This window comes from Gadus morhua, chromosome 13, assembly GCF_902167405.1.
Source record: "Gadus morhua chromosome 13, gadMor3.0, whole genome shotgun sequence".
Classification (NCBI taxonomy): domain Eukaryota; kingdom Metazoa; phylum Chordata; class Actinopteri; order Gadiformes; family Gadidae; genus Gadus; species Gadus morhua.
The window spans coordinates 17970722-17986978 of record NC_044060.1 but is presented as its reverse complement, the minus strand read 5'-3'; the positions used below and the strand labels follow the sequence as shown (position 1 = coordinate 17986978).

Below are 16257 nucleotides of genomic sequence, written 5' to 3'. Positions count from 1 at the left end.
TTAGTGCCTGAACCTGGATTAATGATTATAACCTTACTTTTGTGGTCGTCATTTCTCCTTCTCTTTTATTGGTGATTCAGCGATTAAAACATCAGAGTCTTAGTTATTTTCCTCAACATAAAATTTACTGTACAGCATAATACAACAATCGTGTAAGTGCCTCCAATGAAAAGCAAGTGGACTGATCTGAAAAAAAATATCACAATAAATAATGAAATAAAAAAGGCAACAATTGGTAAAATATTTACAGTTCTGCATTGTTCTGAAATGTAATATAATTCTAAATTTAAATTTTGTACCTTTGTACTTTTATAATTACAATATCATTTGGGGTTAATTCTTTAATGACAGACTGCTACAAGATGGATTTGAGACAAGAACTAACAAGGACATTGAGAATATGACAAAACAATCTTTAAAATCACAGGCTTTCCCACATAAAAAAAAACCTTTTCTTTACTATACATGAGGCAATATTACAAGAACCATAATAAATATATATTACAGAAATTCACAGACATTCCTTTCGATAGTCCTTTTGAGCAAAAGAATAATGTGGCCAATATCATTGGATTTTTGATCTTCTTTTTCATATACATGATCAATTCTTTCCCTACACAAAAGGCTGCTTAGGCTGTCCACGATATTGGCACTGGCAAAGAAAAGTGGGGGAAAATATATAAATTGGATCACTGGGACATGTAGTCCTTATGTGCATTTGGTAACATTGAAAAGAGTTGAGTCCGTGGAGCTCAGGGTGTACACCGGTTCATAAAAAGAGAAGAAACTAAAGGAAGCAAATAAGCTATCCTATAGGTTGATCCCATAGCTGGAGTTTGTAAAGACACCATTGTTTTAGCATTTTGCTGTTAATTTTTTACCGCTGTACATAGTCAAGTTTGGAAAGATGGGTTATGACTAACAGTCTCTGAGCTCTTCTCTAAGTTGCTGTCCTTATCCGACAGAGGAGGGACTGCAGGTTCTCTGAGGGGCACCGGGACACTGTTGGGTGGTCCTGAACTCTTGTTTGAACCCTCTGTAGCAGGCTCTGTCTCCACCTCCTGCTGGGGGGCAGTGGCTAGAGTCAGGGCAAACAAGCGTCAAAAACATGTTAACACAAAAACTGTACATGTCATTTAAGAAACGTTGAATCAATGGAGAAGAGTGTAGTAGAGGCTGGGGTGCTCCACATGTCCCCAGCCTAGCTGTAGCCATTATTGAGAAGCCTCACCCTTACCTGCTCCTAAAAGGACCTGTGTCTGATACCAGTGTTCCTTTGGGTAAAAGTGTCTGCTCAATAACTAAATGGTGGTGGTTCTTACTTCACATTTAGCACAGATATACAATTAATATGATTTAATCGATTTTGATCAATACGTTATAGACTGATTAACTACATTGATGTGTAGGCCAGCACATGTGATGTCAGTTTTCATAATAATAAAGAACTACACACAAAAAACATATTTTGATGTTTGATGGATTGGAAAATATCAGTTAAGACGCTAGGGAACCTAATGGGGAAAAACCTTGAAATCATACTCATAGATAGAGGCTTTGTTTTTTTCACCAAACGCTCCATTTAGTCTGAGCCATTTAGCAGAGCGCCTTTAGTGCGCATTATAACAATTAAACGTGATTGCACCGCCACATTCAATTAATTAATTGTTTGACTATTATTACACATTTAAGCTGTGTTCAGTTCCCATTCTAGACAACATGTGCGCTTGTGGCTTAGAGTGGCACTACACACAGGCAGTTTACCTGACTGCGTGCAGGACTTCATGTGCTCCGGCCAGTGGGCCTGCTGGCAGGGGTAGTCGCAGTAGCTGGTGTTCCAGCAGCAGTAGAAGATGGCCTCCTTCCTGCAGTTAGCACACCACTGCTTCTTCTTTGTTTCGTCCACCGCCTGCTGCTTCTCCACCTCCATCTGCTTCTTCACCTCCGCCACCAGCCTCTCTCTCTCCTGCTCCAGACTCTGCCTCATCTCTGCCATGGTCAGCTCTGCACACGCAGCGCATTGGACTCAGTGTGATGAGCAGCTGATGCCAATATTATGGTTGGATCAATGACAATTGAAGTAACTCTTACCCAGGTTGTGCTTCATTTCGGATAACTCTTGCTGATGAAGCCACTGGAGTTTCTCTATTTCAATTCTTAGCCGCCGTATCTGTCGGAACAAAATAACAGCAACGGTTTGAGAAAACGCCATGTTACTGCAAAGGACATTGTATTGTTCGGCCTATGCGTGCTGATAGCAGACAAACCTCTGCTACTGTATTCCCTGAGGTACTCTTGGAAAGGTCATTGTAGATTTCAGTCATTGTTCCTTTGATTGCATCCATTATCTGAAACGATAGATCATAAAATAAATACGTGGTAGTTTAAGTTATGACAACAGATTTCAACATTTTAAATTATTATCTTTATTATCCATTATCAATTAACTTGAATGTGTCTTATTTGTTATGAGTGGTTAAAGTAATTATGTTGTGGTTATAAAACAGGGTTAGGGTTAGGGTTAGGGTTAGGGTTAGGTCATCCTAAGTACCACTACTTACTTTATTGGTATATTTGGCAATATCTGCCGCCACGTCAGCCGAGGCAATAGGGATCTGCACATCTCCAGGCATCGAGGAGGAGGAGCACGCTGTGCTAGACACTGCCGCCATTGCCGCAGAAGCCGTGCTGCTGGTCACCAGGGTAACGGCTGATGAAGGTGAACTGCTTAATGGACTATCTTTCTGTTGAACTGCTAGAATAAAATATAGTAATAATTATAATAATGGTGAGTGCAAGGTTTCTCAGAGGTCTACATTAGTCATCCATGGGTCATCCAGTGCATTTGGATCAAATAATGTGCAAAATAAAGGACATTTAATGTCATTATTAATCATTGTTCATATCCATCCAGGGACAGAGCTGCACGGCGTGTAATTACAAAGTGCAGCGCGTACCTTTGACCGCCTGCCTGGTTTGGTAGCGAGTGCTTTGCGCCGGCTGCGATGGGGTCAGTGGCGGGGCGGCTGCTGCCAGGGCCTGGGTCTGGGCTGGATGTGTCAGGGCCGGGCCGGGCCCCGGGGAGACCTCCTGCGGCTGCGTGGAGTCGGCGGCGGGCTGCTGGTTCAACTGCTGCCGCTGGACCTTCTGCATGTGCCACTTCTGCGAGGAGGTCTGGAACTTGGTCGTGGGGTTCCACACCACGGCCCGCTGCACCACCGGCACCGTCTCTCTGGGCAGCAGGGGCCGCTGCTTCTTCAGCGTGGGCGTGGGCGTGGCCGGGGCGGCGGGCAGGGCAGCCGTCAGGGTGGCGGTGGATAACGGGGCGGCGCTGATGACCACGGGGGAGGTGGCGGGGAGGGGGACCATGGTCACAGGGATGGCGAGCGGTGAAGGCTGGGGGGCCCCGCTGGAGGAGGTGGAGGGAGCAGCGGGGCTTTGGGAAAGGGTGACTGCCACCGGTTGGACTTTGCCTACACGGGGAGAAATATTATATACAATATATGTATTTCATGGAAGGGCAGCTGAGAACAGCTATTTCTACACTTTTTTTTACAGTTTTCTTTTTATAAATAATCTAAATTGAAATTGCAGCTCTTACCTTCTGCCTTGGCAGGAGTTGACTTAGCCAATGTGTTGTCCTTTCTAGCTCTCTTTTTCTCTTTTCCGGCCTGCTCCTCTCCCAGGTCGATGACCAGCTCCCTCTCAGAGTCCGAGTCCTCTACTGGGACGGACCGCTGCACCGCCTCTTTCAACGGGGGCTTCTCTCGAGGCACAGGGGACGCCGAGGCCACTTTATTCCCGTCTGGGCTCCTTTTATCACTGTCGGTGCCTGCTCTATCTTTCAGTGGGTCATCTGCTGCTGGGGGACTGGGATTATCAGAGGCCGATTTTGATCCCACTGCGTTTTCAGGACTGCTCTTAGTGTCTTTGTGGGGGGAAGAGGGCTCGGGGACTTTGGGAACAGAAAGCTCCTTCGGTGTTTGGTCACTGGCCGGGGCGTCTGGAGCGTCCTTTGGCTTCCGCTCCTCATCGCTGGCATCTTCACTGTCGCTGGAGTCTGATTTGTCGGATTCCTCAGAGTCGCTGTGCTCCACCCCCTTATACACATCTTCAGAGATCTCATCTATACCTTTTGGAAAGCAAACGGTTAAAATAAGATGAATATCAAACTGCTTCCAATGCAGCCAATTAATGTTTGCATTTAGTTATTTTATTCCATAGCATCTTCCAAATTATCGCAATTCGATTTAGATAATGCTCTGTATTACTTGCTTCATTGCAGTGCACCTGGGTGGGCTACACTCACCCAGTTGTGCTTTGCAACTTTCAATGGTTTTATCCAAGTTCAGCTGAAAACGGCTCTTAATCTGTCTCTTCGGTGAGGTCAGAACTTGGGTCACTCCCTGCCTCTGCTGGACTGTCTCACTCAACTCCTTCAGGTCCATCTCTGCTTTGCTGCGATCTTTCCAAACGACAACAAAACTAGCATCAAAACCAGCGAATGTAGAGATTAGCAATATGTTTGTGTTGATTTTCCTTGAGTAAGGAGTAAATAAGTGTAACTCAGTTAATCACCTAGGTTGAGGTTTAGAATACTTGCTGTGGGGAGAGGTTTCTCCTGCTTTGCAACCACCGGCGGGCCGGTAGCTGGAGAACGGAAAGGTTTGGAGGTGTCTGAGGAAGAGCTTATGGGAGTGGGTTGCGTGCATGCCGAAGATGCTATAAAAAAATCGATACATAATATTCTAAATCATTATGTAAAAGGAGTATCAGCTGAATCCCAAGTTCCTGAACTAGTTCCAACATACACATTAGGAGATACCTGTGCAGTCCATGGACTCCTCTCCAGTGCTATACTGGTGGCTCGGGCCTTTGGTCGGGGGCTTGTCTGCCGACTCCTGCTCCCCGTCGGAACACGTGTGGGCGGAGGAGTTGGTGCTCATGGGGGAGCGCGGCAGGTCACTGACGGAGACCCTCCGGGCCGTTGTGCCTCCAGCCATACCCGGGCCGGACCCTAGGCTCCTGACCAGGGGAACCTTGGGAGACATGGTCATGTCGAAGTTCATCTTGATCTTCTCCTGTTTCTCGGGTTTGACCGAGGTGGACGACGGGTTGGAAGGATCCAGCAGCATCTGGAAGTTGTTGTCGGGGGTGTATGGTGTCCTGAAGGGGGCGTAGTTGAAAACACTGATCTTCTTCCTCATGTTCTCCACGTAGACCTCCATCTCTTGCATGGCACTGTTGAAGATGCTCTTGGTCTTTTTCACAGAAAAGGGAATCTCTTTGGACATGAGGTAGCAATTGTTCAAAGGGACCCACGCCCTAGAGGAAAAGGTTTCAAAGTAAAAGGCCTTGTGTTTAACAGCCCAAAACATACAATTTAAATATGCATAAAGGCAAAAGGCAAAGGCAAACCAAAGCATGAGGATGGTACCTGTCGTGTTGTCCGAAAAAGCGTGCGTCCACCTGTCCGTCTTTGTCTCGTAAAGCTTTGGCGGGCCAAAACGGAAATCCTTTCAGTTTAGCCCAGACAAGAGGATGGGGGTTACTCTGCAAACAAAGAATAGGTGAGAGCATGAATAAATAATGAAGCTCAGGTAGTACTTTGAGGAAAACTAAAAAAAAGTGTGTGGACTTACACACGGCTCACAGAACCAATTGTCCCTCTTTTGGCATGCTGACAAATAGCACTCAGGACAAACTTCAATCTCGTTCATCTGCAAGTAAATAATGAAAGGATCCACTCAGTATTAAGATGGCATCTTCAGTCCCATTATTCACCTGATTATATATATATATATAAATGCTTACTTCGTGTTCACAGATTTTGACTATTACTTTAGCCGTTGCTGTGAGTTTGTGATTGCCTAGAGAATGGAGATAGATCGTGTTAATCAAAAAGAATAATGAAATCATCAACAAAAAAGCAAAAAAAAGTATCTTACCTCCATTGTATATTATGCAGTTGTGTAAAATCCATTTGGCATCTGCCAAGAAGGCCTCTGTACATCCATACATCTTCTTTTTTATGTTCTTAAGTACAAAGAAGAAGAAAAGGCCTGATTGGAAATGTATTTGTTGGTCAATAAATATAGTATCTTTTAAAACCGCTAGAAGCATAAGACTCGTGTTTTACCTTCTCTAGTGTGCAAAGATCCATCGCGTGAAAAATATACTCAGCATAATCTGGGTGCTGTTCCAGAGAGACAGGTTTCTGGAAGGGTTCGGTCTGTAGCCGGCAGTAGAAAGCGAAAACAACTATGATGTTTAACCGCAACAGGAGACAACAGCCTTAAACTTAAACCAGTAACAGCTAACCACATAAACATACTACCATCATGCAGCTCTAGGAAAAGCTGCTTGGAGCAGAAGAGAGAGACAGAGTGACAGAGAAAGAGAGAGACAGACAGAGAGGGAGAGAGGAATAGAGAGAGACAAGCAGAGGCAGGAATAAGGATGGGGTCTTGTTAGTGGTGTGATGGATTACCCAATTAAAAGTCTTTCTCTGCGTGGAAGCTGCATGGGGGGGGTGAGATGACAAGCGGGGGTGGTCCTGAAAGAGAGTGAGAGGGGCAGCTGTATACCACCACCAACCAACACCTTGTCTGTTGCATCGCAGCTTATAGCGACGTGTTTACAGGGAGGCCATAGTGGTGGTTGGTTAAGTGGTGTTATCAAAGGTTTATTATAGCCAACATGCAAATCAATGTTCCAATATAACATGCACAAAAGAAATACAGGACAGCAAAACCCAAAAACTAAAAACACATGACACCCTTGGATGTGTGTTTGCGAAAGCGTACTCAGAATCGCTTGTCCACATGACAAGCCACAGACCATTAATGCGGTAACTTTCGATGGACAATCGGGACAGCAGAAATTAAATACAAAGCGCGAGTAGCCTGAGAGTGTCAAGAACGGCTCAACCCATGGCTGTCCGTCTCCCCAGGGGAGCGGAGGAGGGTACTTACACCTGGCTGCTTCATCTTCTGCAGGGCAAACTTTAGCAGGAACGATAGCTGGTCTATGGTGAGCATCGTCATGGCTTTGCTCTGGGTCTCTATACACTCTGCAACTGTTATTTTCTGGAACACAGAAAAAATGAAGACGAAAGGGTTAGAAGAAGAAGAAAGTTACAAACTCTCACTTAAGAAGCAGTTTTCGATTCAGTAATTGCTTGACTATCATTTCAATTGTTAGCTGTGTTCAGTGCCCCTCGAGGCCAGTGTTTCGATCCATTTGAGGAACTATCCATAAGCTGTATTCACACATTAAAAGCACCAATTATCCCAAAATACATTTCAGCTTCATCAAATGAACCTCAGGGTGAGACTATAGGGCATTCATAAACGGGGTTTGAACGGTTATCTATTCCCCCATGGCGAGTAGTACCTCACACTCGGGACAGAACCAGTCTCCCTCGGGCTCGGCGGGCAGTTTGAGGCACTTGGCGTGGTACACCCGGGGGCAGAGCTCGCAGCAGAGCACCTGGCCCTCGCGGTGGCACAGCCAGCAGTAGAAGTCGTTCCTGCCGTCCTGCGGGGCCGTGTCCACGGGGTCCGTGTTGAGCGCCGGCTGCTTGGCGTAATAGAAGGGGCCGTGTCTCAGCTCTGACTGGAGAGGTGGGGGAGCACAAGAGAGACGAGGCAGAGGGTTTGGGAGGGTCCGCGGCCAGCGTCCGGGACATTCACAGAAACGGTTGTTATAACACAAAAAAAACGACGATTTGTTAACCCGCACATGAGACAGCTAAGGACGGGCATAACGACTGCTCGCTCTTACACTGATATCTGTATAAGTTCCTCAACAGATAAATGTGATTTTAATTATTCTTTATAAAAGTGCAAATCATAGGAGAATCCATTAACTGTCACTATGCATATCCTTGTATTGTTAGTTAGTCTATACATTGCCATTTACAGTTTAGCATCGAGACCCCTGACCACGATGGCATATAAAGTAGTGAAAGAGTGTTAGGCAGAGGCGCTACCTGGTCTTTGTTCCCGCCCAACGGCCCGGGTTTCCTCTTCTTCTTGGAGGGACTCGGGGTCGTCTCCGCCGACGAGTGGCCATTGGACGACTGGGAGGGGCTTGGCACCTTGCGTTTCTGGGCAACCCGCTCCAGCCCAGACCCCACGTCTGAAACTGCTGACAGTGGGCAAAAGGTTGTATCAATGTGGAAGCCAGATGATGGATGACAGTAATCATAATTCACGTGAATAATGCGTGACTCATCGTCAGACCAATACCCCGAGCACAACAGCTTCTTTGTGTGTGTATACTGATGGTGTATGTAGATGGTTGTGAGCAGTAACCATGGCAACAGAGGCGATATATATGGGTACATATATAGGAAAAGCAAAATGCAAAAAACAAGCAGCTGTGAAAGCCGGATCCTCCATCTTTCTTCTGCTGCAGGCACACACACAAGCACACACAAGACACAACTCGTAGTCCATGCTGCCATGAAGCCAGAACCAAAGCACACTGTCGCTCGACATGATCACGGCAGCGTCTCCCCCATGTCGTCATGTTCAAAAATAGCCCCACTGTGCACTCTAAAAGCAGTCCTACGTACATGGTGTCCTCTTACCTTTGGATCGTGTTGAGATCTCCATTCCCTCTACAGTGTCTGTCTCATTCTTCCCCTCCTCCTCCTCCTCAGACACACTAGCACAAAAGAGGAAGAGAGAAGAGAGAGGAGAGAGGCATCGTCAAACCTCCATCCGCCACTAGGACTTACTATATAGAGCTTTATAGAGCAACACTATCATTATTATACATAGAATTATTGTTCTTAAAAACAATTACAATGATAATAGAATCAAAATACAGTGATTATAGTTATTGTGCTTATTATAAAATATAATAAACACTATATGTTATGTAAGAAAATAAGAAATTAATACAAACATATATATTTGTTCAGAAGGCAAGGGCTAAGGTCAAAGGTCAGAAGCCAAGGAGGCAGAAACCCCCAACATCAACTAAATCAGTTGGTCTGACTGCTACCACTCTTCAACCAAAGATGGATAATGCATCCATCATTTTGTCTGTTAAACCTCTGTGTTTACATTTAGCTTTTAGCATTTTGTAGAAAGCTACAAATAAAAGGAGAACACCCATTAAGATCCAATCACCAAAAGCATTTTGATAGCTAGTCATTCAATGTACACAACCACATAATCAGTGTATTGGAAAATGCACATCCATCTTTGACCATGTTCCACAAACGCATTTGTCCTGCCAATGTAACAGGCGACACATATGATACACCATTTCACCGTGTGTGGCCGATTAAAGGCAAAAAACAAAAACAACATCCATAGGAGAACAACAGACTCCTCATAGTCATGTGATCAAGCTGCGGGCATATCTTGTATTCTATTACACATTCAGAGCCCGGATCGCTACAATGTGCAGTTCCAGGAAATGTTTGCCGAAACCTTCCACACAAATATTGCCCTGCATCAGCTCAACATGAATCGCCTAGGTTTCCAGGTGCCCTAGTGTCGATCCTGTTACTGTCGAAGCCCTTTTCCCTGACTCCCGCTGCTCCTTCCTCTCTCCACGTGTGGCTTTGGAATTGAGGGGAGTCAAGATAGCCCCCCTAGGTTTGAATGTGCAGATTGAGAATGTCATGCATGCACATTAACCTAGGAAAAAAACACAAAGAGCAGCGGATTCGAAACTGCACTGCCTTTACTCTGTTTGTTTGTCTGCCTTTCGTCCCCCTCCTCCTCCTCCTCTCATCCCTCCATCACTGAGGAGAGAAAATTATAGGTGTGTTTGAAGATTAGCTCTGCGGAGACAAACAGGGAGAGCAGGGAACTGTTTTTACGGCCTCCTCTCCACCCATAGACCTGTCTGTCCTGTGTGTGCCAAAACATCTTCCTCAGCAACATCCTCATGTGATTAACACCAGGGTAATAGAATAAGGCAAAATGACAACAACATCAACAGAGTCCCTTCCCCAGGGAAGAAAAAACATTCAAAGACACACTTAATGAATCATAGGCAAATTCAATTTCGATCTCCACACCCACAAGTGACATCAGCATCCATAGTTAAATGTAGGAAATAACAGCCTACCTTTTAAATCTTTACTCACACACAGATTCTTCCGCCTGTGTCATTAGTCTCTCTTATTGTTACTAGCAGTATTATTAGCGGTTATGATTATTCAGGCCGTTGAAGAATGAGGCAAACGTTAGGTCCTGGTTTCCCAGAGGGGCCTTCTCTCCTTGCTGCTCTCTGCTGCGATTGTCAATCTTTAACCTCAGCTCTGAGCTGCCGATTGGTTTGAGCACCACACGGAGGTACCTGATTGGGCGACGGGCTCAGTGTGCCACACAGGCTCTCTGCTCCCCACTCTCTCCTCAGCCACAATGCTGCAATGCAGAGAGCACTGCTCCTCAGTCAACGCTAAAACAACCCTGAAATATCCAAGTCCCTCGCTGCCCTACAACCCATATGGACCACAGTGGCTGCTGGGTCTTTTATCAAATATGGAGGATCCTGTTCCATAGCCTTGACACAGTGCATATCGGATTCCCTCGCTGGCTGTGCTCTAAGACAGTGTGGGTGGCTGTGTGCGTATGTGTGTGTGTATGTGAGGCGTCCATTTTGAAGACACTCTTTCTCTCCGTCTCCCTTTCTCTCTCCCTCTCGCTCTCTCTCTCTGCCTGCTGTGCACACTACAGGCAGTAGAAGCGTGCGCTTCAGTAGACTGCTGTAGGCAGCCCATACACCAAAGGACCAGCCTGATGAAAAGCAGTGATGGCCTTAACAATGAGACAGAAGGGAAAATGTCAGAGGCCCTTACTAGTCCAAAACACACAGGCTGCCAACGATCCTTTCCCAGTGCCTTCCAAATGCCCTCATGAGCTAGATGTATCTACTGGAGATTGTTGTACTACATCAAACAACATCTTAAATACGACTAACAAAAACTCTGTAAAGTGTCATTTTGTGTATCAAATTCATTGTTACATGGATAACAATTATTTCAGACTGATACACACAATGTCAGGATATATAGTCAGGTGTACCCATTTGCTAATACAAACAAAATATATCTTGTAATTGGCAGAAAGATCACAAAGTCAATGTCCAAACTGAAGATACCTCTTCTGTAAACACAACCCTTATTTAAACAAGAAGGCTGTCCTTCTGTGCAGACAGAAGGACAGCCAAGGGCCATGGTGGTCACCAGGAAACGTGGGGCAGGCTGGTTCATCGTTGAATAATTTAACCATGAGGACCAGCTATAATAAGGACTCTGTGACAGACGAACGTTGATCTAAGTGGCCCGACGTAAGTCCTCACGCCGGCGGGGAATGGAAGGATTAGAGGCATTACCAAAACTCCCCATTCACAAAAAAGCCCCCGGCTCTGAAAAGGTTGAAATAAATGCAGGATGTTGTCGGACCGCGGTGAGACAAAATTCAATGGCAGCCGTTATATCCAGGCCAGCAGTCCCCTGATCTAGGCTAAGATAGTTTATATGTCAACAGGCGATGGCCCAATCAGGATCCACAAAAAAGACATGGGGCAGGGATTCATGACAATGTCGACTTCCTGGACGGGTTGGTCGATATGTCAAGGTCAATGTGTCACGTGTTCAGCCTCACCTAGTCCAAGGTCCCAGCTAGTGTTCCTTCTACTGTGGGGGAGAAAGCCTGTACTCCATTTCCTTCATTTTCCTTATCGTTCTCCACTCTCTCGCATACCATTACCCAGAATTCTTCAAGCATGAGGGACAAAAAGGGGAAGCTTGCTCAAATGGCTACTGCACACAGAACTGCCATCGAGGACACCATTGGGCCCATTCAACTTCTCTATAACCCCGGAATCAATAGACTGGATTAGAACACAAGCACCCTCCATTGACTTTAGGGATCAGTCGTCTCTGGAGTTCCCAGGACTATGCCTTCCCAATACGGGTCTCATGGTTTTCTTTAGGTAGTCAAAAAGGGATGTGACAGTGAGAACTGTGATGCAGAAAAACATGGAGGGGAAAAAAGGGCAAGTCTCTCCCCAAAAGAAGCCACACATCTGACCGCCTATCTATGCTCCAGCCCAGTTCTTGCTGTGTTGTCAGTTTACCATATGTTAATAGCAGCGCTGCTTCCCTCCCCAAATATCAGCTCCCCACTCTCTCCTCCTGCTGCTGAAGAACTCCTCAGCAAAGCCTGCCATTTTGAGAGGCCAGGTCAGGCAGCCTGGATCTCTTGCTTCTCAAGCCACAATCCTATCCACAAGTCCCCCAGAGGAAACTGTCTTCCTCAGGTCAATAATTGTCATCCATTAAATCTCCTCCTCTGTGTCCGGGAAGTCATCTTGTCTCATGACTGCTGTGCTCTGTTCTCCTTCCGGGCTGCACTCTGTGTGTGAGGTGCCAGGCAGACAGCCTCCCTCTCCCCTGTATGTCAAGACGAACCTGCATGACTCAGGGACATGAATCTCATACACTGGCTGGTGCCACATCAACAGAGTAGTAGAATAAGGAAAATCATGCTTACCTCTGTGGATGCATGGCTAACAAACTCTGTGTGATATATCAATGCTTATTTAAACATGGAGGACAGCCTTGTCAGCCCTCACCCTGCTCAGAGCACAGCCTCGGCTCTCAGAGCTGTCTGATCTACTGCACTCATAAAAGGCCTGCCAGGAGTGGCCACTGTTGCAAAGGGAAATGTAAGGGGGCAGCTGATTGGCCACTGCACTTCCTGGCTGCCTCGCTATTGTTTAGCACGTCGGCAGTCTGAAGCGCTGTGAGAGGCACGAGAGGATCAGGGCCTGAATCAAAAGAGCAATAAAAGCACACAGCCAGCACACAAATTAACTTGCTGCTAAGAACAAATCCCACAGCTGTTATTAATTCTTTAACTGGTATGTTATGTAACCCATCTTTTCTTCAAGGACAAGTATAACATGTGTGTATATGGACAGGGCTGAGGCCTACACGCTCATAGAAACCTTTGTCTCACTAGATCACACCCAAATGTTAAACTGTCCCTGACAGGAAGTAAGAAAAACCTGTTATACAAATACAGGCCCAGGGCAAGTAGGCTCCAAGAGGCTGTATATACTTAGAGCCAGGGAGAAGCCTAAATAGTTAACATGCCAGGATCATATTTTAGGTTATGGCCAATAAATTAAACCTCTAATCTTCTAATTTCGCAATCTATCTGACTTCATATTTTGCACTGAATTAATAACCTACAAATTCTGGTCTCATTTCCTAAATTGTATAATCCTATGATTTATCTGGAAGTTATTACCTATAGAGCTGAAGAAAAATGGTTGCTCATGTAATGTTTTGTTTTTTGGTTTTATTGATTTCCACTCTCAAGGCTGAAGAAGCCTAAACGGAATGTTTAGTAGCCAATTCCTTTTACCCTATTGTATGCAACATCATTGAATACAAGTTAAAGTCTGATGCTTGTCCATCTCTTTGACTTTGTTATATCTACATATAGGTACTAGACCAGGACACTGCAGGAATGTAGTCTTGAATTAACTGAACAAATAATTCATGAATCAAATAAATATTGTATTAGTTGATTAAATTAGATGCACTCTCCTGTGGGGTGTGCGATCTAGAAACATTAACATTAACCTACTTATATTAGTGCCTATAGGCTTCAGTAAAGAAGCGACCCCTTGTGCCATAATATTAGTGGTGCAGTTGACTTCAACAGGGACTAAAGCAAAGAGGGGGGTATAATTAATTACGGCTCTATAACGAACGCATTATAAAACAGTCTGTTTTATAATGCTTTTTTTTTTATCTATCAGAAAATTATAGGACTGTTTAATTCCAGTGTAGTTGATATTGATAATAAGGTGCAGTTATAAATTCCTGGGTATATCATTTATAAGGGGCCCATTTTTTGGAGAGAGGCTACATAGAGTTGCCCTTAGTAAGGTAATAGTTAAGACTACCCAGTTTGACTCATTCTAAAATTGCACGGCGAGAAAACGAGTCAGCCCTTGCATTTAAAGTTTGCCTCAGTTAGACATGACGCAATTTGCAGAAAACAAATTGCTTTTACACAATTGACTAGTATTGTCCTTCGGTCACCATAGATGTGTGCAACATGAGACAACATACCGAAGACAGCCCCGCCATGTAAATTCAGGAATCATGCTGTAGATGGCAATGTCGGGCTTGTTTGCGTTTTGTCTACAAATTACCATAAAATGTGGACTGCCTGCCATGTGATCTTTTTTTTTCATTGCAGAACGTGTCAGCCGAAGCTCAAGAGCAAATAGTAGGCCTACCATGAGAGGCCTGCGCACAAATAAACTCGTAAACGACGCCAATGTCTCAATCTTTACACGTTAAAATATTTATTTTCATGGGATCTATTGACGTTTTTGGAAAGTATTTATTGCACCATATATTAGAAATGTGTAACAAATACGTTGACCCAGCCTCATAGCATCCTATAAACTTACTTTGTGTTCTGTATTCTAGCATCCGATCTTGTATCTGTAAGCGGGTTCCCTAACGTGAGCCGTTTTCTGTTTTAATTATCCCGGTTTTCTCTTGGCTGTTGTGTGCAGTTTTGCGTCATCTTGGTCGTGTCGCGGGGGAAGGGACGCTGTTTGGAGCAATGGGAGGCATGCTGTTAGTTGTTTGCAGGTAAACCCATCTGAATACATTAATGATTATAGGGCTATCTCCTGTCCTTTCAAACTGTTATCTCCTTTCAACGTGGAGAGGCTAAGTGGGGATGGGGGTGGGATAAGTGTCTCACTGACAGGGAGGGGGAGGTCAGTCCTCTGTGTTTTGTGGGGGAAGGGGCACAAACAGAGGGCTATGGGCCCCGCTTAGGTCTCTGTGGAATGTAATTGAGGCTCTCTCTCTCTCTCTCTCTCTCTCTCTCTCTCTCTCTCTCTCTCTCTCTCTCTCTCTCTCTCTCTCTCTCTCTCTCTCTCTCTCTCTCTCTCTCTCTCTCTCTCTCTCTCTCTCTCTCTCTCTCCCCCCCCCCCCCCCCCCCCCCCCCCCCCCCCCCCCCCCCCCCCCCCCCACACACACACTCACAAAAAATCATACAAATCGCATGCAGTAAAAAGGGCACCGTGTGTGGTGTAGAGTCGAAGGATAATAGCTAGACCACAACCCATAAAATATCCAGCAAATAGCACAGCGTACACAATAATCTGTATCGTATTTGCATGTTATAAGTAGGCCATTGGTAACATGTGATGGACTACTAATGTAAATAATTATAGCCTATAATTTGCCAATGGCAAACTCAAACAGTCAAGTCAACATTGTGGGACTTGTATGGCAGAGGCAATGAACTTCACTAATCTCTTCTCACTTTGTTGAGACTTTTATTCCAAAAAGTAAGGGATAACTTTTTCACGGTAAGCTTACAAAAAGTTTGTTTTTCAATGGAAGCCTCCCTTTTCAATTTATAAACCTTAAAAAGGTGATTGTTTATGGAAATATGTGCAGAAAGGAAAGCGCAAGTGAGGGTCTAATTATCACTGCCTCCTACCCGCCCCAACTCGTCCCGTCCCCTCCCATCCCCCTCCCCCTCCCGACGTTGGCCCTCCCCAGCAGTTGAAATTCTACACGAGTGTGTCTTACATATCACCATGGAGACAGTTTCTTCCATCTTCCATAGCTGTTATAGAGAGGCCATAGAACTAGTCGTGCAATTAGTTTGCCTTTGCAAATACTTTATACCTAGTTTCATACATTGAATATTGCACCCAAAATAAAATGTGTCCTTCAATACACATATGTTGTTACACACTTGTGTTGGAGTAGACGCATGCATTTTTATAGCTGACATAATTGATGGATATTGTTGCAATAAATAACCAAGTCACTTAACTTTGGACTAGGCCAATGTGACGCAAATGCGTAAGAGTAAGTTGGTATAGTTAGCCTATTATGCAGAACATGGAAAACATGCTTTGATATGCCTAATTAGGTCTTTAAAAACTAAGTCCACAGCACAATTCCTCATGAGGTCATTCATATAGCATAGCCTATACCTATTATGATGGTCCCTATTAAAATGTTATCCAGCTTTCACAAATTAGCATTATCCTTCTTATATTACTTACTTTTTGTGATGTGAATGGTCGCATAGAGAGCGCCTATAAATAAACTGATGCGTTAAGAACCCCCCTCCCACCAATAATATCCTTGACTGCTGCTCCTCTCCCCTACGGGTATTTCTGTTTGTGTAGTTTAGTCTCAGAATGAGACGCTCCTCTTAACAT

The 16257-nt window shown here is 44.9% G+C and overlaps 1 protein-coding gene across 18 annotated transcripts; it reads right to left on the bottom strand.

Moving 5' to 3' along the window:
• Positions 1-47: 47 nt before the first annotated feature.
• zmynd8 (zinc finger, MYND-type containing 8) lies at positions 48-16206 on the bottom strand. 18 transcript variants are annotated; one of them, XM_030375968.1, is made up of 22 exons: positions 16099-16206; positions 14470-14615; positions 8597-8673; positions 7994-8151; positions 7396-7617; positions 6975-7088; positions 6491-6556; positions 6140-6232; positions 5949-6036; positions 5815-5870; positions 5643-5720; positions 5438-5553; positions 4826-5325; positions 4579-4722; positions 4310-4465; positions 3602-4132; positions 2958-3473; positions 2562-2755; positions 2268-2348; positions 2092-2170; positions 1765-2004; positions 48-1078 (listed from the first exon to the last, which is right to left on the bottom strand). In XM_030375968.1, exons 3-22 carry the CDS (start codon positions 8619-8621, stop codon positions 894-896), a joined length of 3642 nt encoding a protein of 1213 aa, XP_030231828.1. In that variant the 5' UTR covers positions 8622-8673; positions 14470-14615; positions 16099-16206; the 3' UTR covers positions 48-893. The 18 variants fall into 18 exon arrangements, with proteins under 18 accessions (XP_030231828.1, XP_030231827.1, XP_030231834.1 ...); XM_030375967.1 differs by lacking the exons at positions 14470-14615; positions 16099-16206 and adding exons at positions 12112-12445; positions 12528-12659; XM_030375974.1 differs by lacking the exons at positions 14470-14615; positions 16099-16206 and adding exons at positions 12112-12445; positions 12528-12659 and having other exon boundaries at positions 7994-8148.
• Positions 16207-16257: the final 51 nt, after the last annotated feature.

Coding starts and splice junctions, on each gene's coding strand:
- zmynd8 (XM_030375962.1), bottom strand. Junction 6,233..6,490: donor AGAGAAAGACTTTTAATTGG/GTAATCCATCAC, acceptor TGCCGGCTACAG/ACCGAACCCTTCCAGAAACC. Junction 5,871..5,948: donor CTGCATAATATACAATGGAG/GTAAGATACTTT, acceptor TCCATTCTCTAG/GCAATCACAAACTCACAGCA.